Source organism: Schistocerca nitens, chromosome 4 (assembly GCF_023898315.1).
Source record: "Schistocerca nitens isolate TAMUIC-IGC-003100 chromosome 4, iqSchNite1.1, whole genome shotgun sequence".
Taxonomy (NCBI): Eukaryota; Metazoa; Arthropoda; class Insecta; order Orthoptera; family Acrididae; genus Schistocerca; species Schistocerca nitens.
This window is the reverse complement of record NC_064617.1, coordinates 506787955-506796729: the sequence shown is the minus strand read 5'-3', so window position 1 is coordinate 506796729 and position 8775 is coordinate 506787955. Positions and strand designations below refer to the sequence as shown.

Here is an 8775-nt window from a genome sequence, read left to right as displayed (position 1 = left end):
TTGATTTTCTTGGACTGCGTACGAAACTTTCATTCTCCCTCTCCACTGTTCCATCCGCCACACTTGGTTGACCGGTACTTTTCTGTTTACAGGACAACCAGTGGACACAAAATTGTCGTTTCCAACGCAATATGATCTGTTTAAATGTCTGTTCTTTTCCATGACTCCTGCTGAATGCGCTCTGCAGTGTTTTAACAAGATAAATATCTCGCAAATTCCAACACCGAAAAACTCCTTTTTAGGCTTCTCGGCATTTCGTCAACGCACTGCACTCGTAACGACTACTTGTGAGCACAATACAAACTCGGTGAGTTTACAGTTCTATTCATGCATCAGTCATATTTGTGTATCTAACACTTAGGAAAATAGAGAACTTTCAAAACGAAAGTATTATTTATAGTAGCTCTGTACTGTAACTCTGGTTTGCTGCCATTATTGATGGAGGCTACATGTACGTGCATTACACGTGAGATGGTAACAATGCCATTCTTTTTCCTAATGGCAAAACTAGTCTGCAGATTTGTTGGAAACTTTCTGTTCCTCCCGTAACTTTGAAGAGCTGACTAACCGAAAGTAAGCGGATACAAGTAATTTATTTGTGTAGACCATTATGTATAAGAGGCCAATTTTGCAAAAATTTTCTTCATCCTTTGGAAACTAAAAACGATTTCCGTAGCTTACTGAGGTAGCTTTGTGCCAGCACACATACATGCAGAAACAAGTGTAGGTATTTAATCTGTAGAAACAAATCTCATTAATTAAATTAGATATATTTGTGATTGGTTTGGTAAAATACTTTGTTTCTAAGTCTGACATGCAGCAGCTCAGAAAATTGTGGTAAATACGTCACGACTTTGGTTTTTCTAATTCCACTGCACTTGTAAATAAGTGCCTAACAGATTGAACTAATTATCTTGCTTAGAGCGCATCGTGTAAAATGTAAGTTTTGTTACCTGTTCATTTCTCATATAGATCCAGTAAAGAGATGTGTAAATAAGAGCGTAAAAGTTTTATTTAATTACCTTGCTTCTGCAGTTTACTTTTCTTCTCTTTTTCATTCTTATTTTGTTTGAATGAAGACAGACCTACAATTATTTTTATTTTAAGAAATAAGTAAAATATTTCACCAAATGACAAACCTTGTGACAAATGTTTTTTCTATGTATGGATAACTCACAAATTGGGAAAATTTGTGATAAAGCTATAACTGTGTGTTATAGACGAGCACAAGATTTTTCTTTGTGACATATGAATTTAACTACTTTCCCTGTCTTAGACTTAAGCTCACAATATTGTCCTAAGAGAGGGGATAAATTTGTGACAACTAATGTTCCATATTCCAAATACCTCGATTCGATACACATGAAAATAAAGGATAAAGATTCTGAAATCGCACACAACTGGAATGTAAATGTCGCGGTACATCTTTATATTGGGTTTTGTAATAAAAAGTGATAAAAGGGCCACAAAGTTGCCTAGTTTTAAGGTACCTGTGAGTATTTTAGCCATGGAGAACAACGAGAATTTTTTTGGAAATAGCAGCAACTATTTCAATTACATTCTTCTTCATGCCATCAACTTCATCTCAGAGTACCACTTACAACCAATGTCCTCAATTATATGCTGGATGTACTGTAATCTCTGCATTCCCCTACAGTTCTTGCTCTCTACACAGCCTTATGGGACAGTGGACGTTATTCTCTGCTTTGTAGCCCATGTTCTGTAATCCTGTTTCTCGTTATCAGGGCTTACCACGTATTCCTTTCCTCGTCGATTCCCAGGGAATGTAATTTCTTATTCGTTTAATTCTCAGCATCCGTCTGTGGCACCACATCTGAAGTGCTTCGATTCTCTTTTTCCCGGTTCCCCACACTCCATGATCAGCTCTAAATATGATTGCCCGGTTTGTAACCATTCTTTCTCATATAATTACAATGAATATAATGATTCCTACAATAGAAATTGTGGACCCGATTCTTGATACTATGCAATGCAGTGCATCATAAATTTCTTCCTCAAATTCAAGTCAGTGACTCTCCGCACTGGATTTCCTTCAGCGTGTAACGCTCTATTTACCTTTTTAGTCAGCTTCTAAGATCCTCCTTGCTTCTGTCATGCGCCATTTTGATTCACTGTGTCTACAACGTGGTCTGAAGTTTTCATGTTGAGCTTACCGATAATCTGGAGCTCCTCAAGATTTCTTGTTCTCATTAGTTTCCTCTCAGCCCATATTCTATGCTCATTAGTCTGTTCACTGTATTCAGTGGGTTCTATAATTCTTTTACGTTACCACTGAGGACAGCTGAGTCACGAATTGATCTTAGTATATTTGTAATTTGTAAAACTGTTCACTGCCTTGTGTTTACAATGTTCTCGCCTGTGGAGTTGGAGTAATCTGAAGGAGAGAAAAATGGACTTAAAGCTTTTCTGAGGTCCTTATTCATACAAACCAAACTGTCAAAGAGAAGAATTAAGTTCGTATTCCAGCATAAAGTTTTAAAAAAATGACGAGTGAAACAAAATCCGTCGTGTGATTAAACGATTTACTCGTTTTCGAAGCTCTGCATTTTCCGACGTGTTGCAGGTGCAGATGTAACTGATGCATGAATACAGCCGTAAACTCACCAGATTGCATTTTGCTCTCTACAAATATTCTATGAGTGCACTTCTGACCATACAACACATCTTCAAGAGGCAGTTAAGTTTGTTCCGTACCTTATGTGGCACATCCTGTCAATGGTCATCACAGCAGAATTGATGCGTTCTCTGAGCTGCTGCAGTGTTCTTGGCAGTGGTGCTGCGTCAGTTTGTTCCTAAACGAACCCCCACAGTGAAAAGTCACAAGGAACTAATTCAGGGGGAGTCAAAAGAACACAGCCACATCATCTTCACCACTACACCCAATCCAATGGTGCGGAAGTTCCTCAGTTACATTGCGACAAAAACCGATGCCACAATGAAGGTGTGACCCGTCTTGCTGGAAGATGAAGTTCTCGTAATACGCAGTCAGCTACGGAAACAACCTCAACAGCACCTTATCAAGATCAGAGGTATCCGTCACCGCCTTCACACAAAAGAAGAATGGCCCACTCAACTTCGTTTGTGACATTCCACTGAAAATCTTAACTTTCGACGAATCTGGTTCATGCGCCACAATTTCATGAGGATTTTCTGCACCCCAAACTCTCGTATTGTGGTGATTAACGTTTCGAGATAAATGGAAGGTACCTTCGTCACGGAGTATCAGTTTGCATGTGAAATGTCTATCCTCTAGTACATCCGCAATTGTGAGGAAAAATTGGAGGCGTCGACCATAATCTTCCGGTTTTAACTGTTGCACGATTTTTCTTTTTTTACTGGGTTCCAAATTTCCCATCACTCTCTCCACTGTTGCGTCAGGCGCACTTGGCCGACCGCTACGTTTTCTCTCTACAGAAACAACCATTGTCGCTAAATTGTGAATACCGACGCAGAATCCCCTTTTTCATTGTGGTTATTTTCCATAAATCCTTCTGAATACACGCTGGACTGTTGCAACAGATAAATGTCTCCTATATTCCAACACACAAAAACAATTTTCATCTCTTGTCGCCATTTTGTCACGGCACTGCACTCGTGACGCCATCTGGTGGACACAAAGCAATATCACTGAGTTTGCGGTTCTATTGAAGCATTAGTCAGATTTTTAAATGTAATACAGGGTGTACATGAAATCCGGCAACACTTTCAATTATTTATTAAACAAGAACTAAACATTGTATAGATGTCATACATGTTGTATTTTAAAGAGAAACTCTGAAAGTTTTTTTTTTACAAACATTCGATATTCGAACCATGAGTGACCCGACAGTCGTCAATACGGTAATCGAATTCTTGCCATGCCCATCCCAGCATGGCATCGTCGATTGTGGCAGTCGCTTCCCGTATTCTCTCGCGGGGCTCTGCTACATCACGTGGTAGAGGCGGTACATACACCAGATCTTTAATGTGTCCCCACAGAAAAAAGTCACGCGGAGTGAGATCTGGTGATCGGAGAGGCCATTTTATGAAACAGCTCGCTCTGCACCTGAACTCGCCATGTTTGCGACTAGCGCCGACTATAGGCAATTTACAAAACTATCCTGTGGCGGTATACATGAAAAAAAAAAAAAAACTTTCAGAGGTCTGAAAACTAGTGAATTATTTACAGTAGCCCTGTACTAGTTGCTAATAAACTTTAGTAGTGTTTAGAAGTTGTGTTAACACACTTGTTCGATCATCAATATTTAAATTTTTTATGGTTTAACTAAAACAGTTCCAGCGAATCTGAGTTGGTTCCTTTGCGTAGGGCGTATCAAGTGTCTTCCAGATCCTTGTCCTTTTTTTATAAAAATGTTCAAACATGTGTGAATTCCTAAGGGACCAAACTGCTGAGGTCATCGGTCCCTAGACTTTCACAATACTTAAACTACCTTATACTATGAACAAAACACTCACCCCTGCCCGAGGCAGGACTCGAATTTCCTGCGGGTGTTCCCGCGCAATCCGTGACAGGGCGCCTCGAACAGCGCAGCCACTCCGCGGGGCCCTTCATTTCTTCTCGCAACATTTTGGTCAAATGAACTCATTAACATATGAAATTTTGCTTTTCTGACTAGTTCCAATGTCACTGATTATACAATGATCACTTACTCCGGGAAATAACATTGAATTGTGACCTGAAGAAGAATTGTGGACTGTTTATGACTTACTGGCATTGTTTTGATCATGAGTTTGCAGCTGGGAGAAGTGAATTGACATGGTGTTGACAACATGGAATGCGACGATAAATTGCTGTTCTAAACGGTTCAAATGGCTCTGAGCACCATGGGACTTAACAGCTGAGGTCATCAGTCCCCTACAACATAGAACTACTTAAACCTAACTAACCTAAGGACATCACACACATCCACGCCCGATGCAGTATTCGAACCTGCGACCGAAGCGGTCGCGCGATTCCAGACTGAAGCACCTAGAACCGCTCCGTCACAACGGCCGGCAAATTGCTGTTCTGATTCAGGATGAATTCATAATGTCGTACAGGCTCTGTGACAATAAATCAAGTACCGAGTGTCCGTCACTTTGATTAGCAGTCAACAACTATTGATTAGTGAGCTTGCCTCAATTACTGTTACTGTTGGGAATCAGATAGTTCTGCAGTGTAGCGAAAATCCAAGGGATGTTCTTATTCCAGGTATTACCAGTTTATATAATCGGCGATTTAGATGTTAAACAATTAATGAAGTATAGTAAGCTCTGGTACGCCTGGTATACAGGGTGAGTCAGGAGGAAAGGTACATGCTCTGAGGGGTGGTAGTATTAGCTTTTCTAAACAAAAAACTTCATATGGACGTATGCCCTGTTCCAAATGGTTTCCGAGATAGACCACATTTAATACGACTTCTGTACGTTTTTCTAGAATAACTCGAAAACCATATCCTCCAGCAAAACCGTATCGCAGTACAAAATTAAACTACATTAAAGTTCCTACAAAACCGGTCCTATTCATATTTTTCTGTAGAACTAATGGTTTGTTCGAAGAGAGCGCGAGAATGTTGAAAAACTCGCTCGACTTGCATGAGGTGTAGCTTACGTTGTTTCCGTAGGCCAATTTGAGGTAATATATTGAGGTAGCAAGTTGAAACGAACAATTTGATACGGAACACTTGTGGTAAATGAAGTCGGGAAACTACCTCAAACTGGCCTACAAAAACTACGTAAGCTACAGCGCGTGCGCGTCGAGCGAGTTTTTCAACATTCTCCTGCTCCCTTCGCACAAACCATTAGTTCTAGAGGAAAAAAATTATAGGAACTTTTTTGTAGGAAATTTAATACAGTTTAATTTTGTACTGCGACACGTTTTTGGTGGAGTGCGTAGTTTTCAAGTTATTCAAGAAAAACGTACAAAATTATATTAAATGTTTTCTATCTTGGAAACCATTCAGAATAGGGCATACGTATACGTATATGAAGTTTTCGGCTTAGAATCACTAATACTGTCAGCCCTAAATGCATGTACCTATCCTGACTCACCAAGTATAATTACTACCGATTGTATGTTATACGTAACGTCGCGCGCGCTTTTAAGGAACATTCTCGAAGGCTCTTAAGATGTTGCAGCTGTAAACACATGTATGCAAAGAAACAGGGACGCGGCTGCCTGGTTTCGACCGTGTGTGGCCCACCTGATGGGCGTATCCGGCAAGGTGTTACGCAGAATGCGCGGCTGTTGGCAATGAGGCAGGTCCGTGGCGGGGGCGCGGGCAAGTATAAAAGGCGGCGAGAGACTGGTCCCGGCACAGTAGTCGCCAGCCGCTGACATCACCACACCTCACAACATGTACAAGCTGGTGAGTGCCTCCAGAGACCACACAGTAGACACCAGTTAATACTACGTCTCCATATACAATTAAACTATTTATCACAGTACCGATCTGAGTGTACAGTGATTAGTTAGATCGCGGCTGAGCAACCGGCAAGCGGATCTGGCACACGTTTGGTTTCAATCCTGCCTACAGAAGAAATCCGCCAAGTTACTCCTAATTCTTTATAGAATGAGACTGACTATCTCAATACCGTATATGGTTTTTCTATTCACTCTCATCCTAACGTTAGTAGATATTTGCTGTCCGCTGTGGACGTATTAGAATACTGCAACACTGGAAACTGAAGGTAATTTATAATGTACTAGTCTAGCGCCCGCTGCTTGTCTCGCGTAGACTGTACGGTCTGTACATAATTTTTTTGTTTTCTTTAATCGAATTTTTATGTTATCTACAAATTGCAGCATCTTCTAAGCTGTTCACGCTACTGAAGCCATAGAAGCCTGGTCTTTTCCGAATGTACTTCTGATGGAAAAGCGGTTCTAATAGCTAGGGTCAGAGGTCTTTGTTAGTCCTTCCTTTTGAGTTCTTCTGGTGATATTTCGACAAAACCTTTCATTTCCTAACACATATTTCTTCAGAAATCAAATACGACTTTTTATAGATTTAGCTTTAAATATGTTTTAAATAATTAAGTATTTTAATAAAAAAATTCATCCCGTGTTTCACCTCCTTGGGGCTTGAATTTCTAAAAACACTAAAACAAATATTTGCTTAACTCAATTAAAATTTTTCATAGAGCAAGCTTTAAAATGCTTTAGTAGTACTTAAATAATTCTTTATTTTCAAAGTAAAGTTTCACCTACCTATTTTACCCCCTTAGTGGTGGGCTTTCCAAAAATGATGCAGCATGTATTTTTTTTATGTCCTACTGAGAAACCAAATGCCATTTTTCGCATTTTTAGCTATTTACTTAATACTGTCGTATTTTCCAAAATTCTTTCATCCCCTACTTCATCTCCTTAGGGATGCAATTTCGAACAAACTCCCCTTAAACAATGCCTACAGTATAAGATCAACACCCTCTCCAAATATCAAGTTTCTGTCCTTAGCGGTTAAAAATTTTCATCCCCCATTCCTCTCTGTTAATGGTTGAGTTTCCAAAAAATACTGCCACATGTATTTTTTATTTGTAACCGATAAATCAAATACCAATTTCCTTAGATGCACCTTTTAAAATGTTTTAGTAGTTCTTTAATAACGATTTGTTTTTAAAAAAGCTTTCTCCCACTATTTCACCCCTATAGATGTTAAATTTCCAAAAATGTTGAAACAAGCATTTCTTTGTTTCTGGGCAAGAAACGAAATACCAGTTTTCTTTGTTCTAACTTCAAACTGCATTAACAGCGAAATATTTTCAAAACATATTCCAAGCCGTTAGTAGTGGACTTTCGTCCATTAAAAATAATCATAATATTCTGCTGATACTGTAACGCATTCTTTGTCATCGCAGATCGTCCTCGCCGCCGTGCTGGCCGTCGCCGCCGCCGCCCCCGGCTTCCTGGGCGCGCCTGCTGTCGCCTATACCGCCCCCGCGGTGGCCGCCGCCCCCGTGGCCTACGCCGCCCCCGCTGTCGTCAAGGCCGCCGTCGCCGCCCCCGCTGTGGCCTACGCCGCCCCCGCTGTGGCCTACGCCGCCCCCGCCTACCATGCTCCTGTAGCCTACGCTGCAGCTCCCGCCTTCGTCAAGACACACTACTTCTGAGAAGACACACTTCATAAAAAGCCAGCTATTTATTTACCCACTGTTTCGCTGACATGTGGACAGCAATGGAGCAAATAAAGTGACTTTTCATGATTAATTGATGTTTGTGTTGATTTATTCTTATTCCAAGATGCTTATATTACCTAGATATGTCCTAGTAAGTTTTCCATTTCATCTCAGAATAAAACTTACAAAATGCTCTAGCTTACAAGTGACAACACACACACACAGCCACTTTACGGAAATGTCTCTCACAAGACTGTGTTTAACTTGTTGTTACTTGAATTGCGGAGATTTCAAAGATTAAAATCCGTTACTTATGCATCCGAGGCCCTCCTCTTTGACAATGAATTTTTGCTACTACCAGTATATACAATAATACAAATATTATGTGATTCACAGTGATTGAAAATAAAATCAGTGCAAATTGTGTTAGTATCTCTCTGACGAATTTCTCATTCTCTCTGTCACGTCTCTGGTGCCTTACAGGGAGCAGGGGCAGTTTTCCATTAAAACCAGTTATGAACACCAGGAAAATTCATAGAATGAGTGAATGACCCATCTATGTATGTACTACCTTAACGTAAACTGTGTGATCAAAAGTATCTGGACACCACCAAAAACATACGTTTCTCATATTATGTGCATTGTGCTGCCTCCTACTGCCAG

At 40.3% G+C, this 8775-nt stretch overlaps 1 protein-coding gene across 1 annotated transcript; it reads left to right on the top strand.

Annotated features, from left to right (window-relative positions):
• The first annotated feature begins 6311 nt into the window (after positions 1-6311).
• On the top strand, positions 6312-8203 carry LOC126253442 (cuticle protein 16.5-like). Its single transcript, XM_049954788.1, has 2 exons — positions 6312-6368; positions 7855-8203. The coding sequence occupies exons 1-2, from the start codon at positions 6357-6359 to the stop codon at positions 8104-8106; spliced, it is 264 nt and encodes an 87-aa protein (XP_049810745.1). The 5' UTR covers positions 6312-6356; the 3' UTR covers positions 8107-8203.
• The last annotated feature ends 572 nt before the right edge of the window (positions 8204-8775 follow it).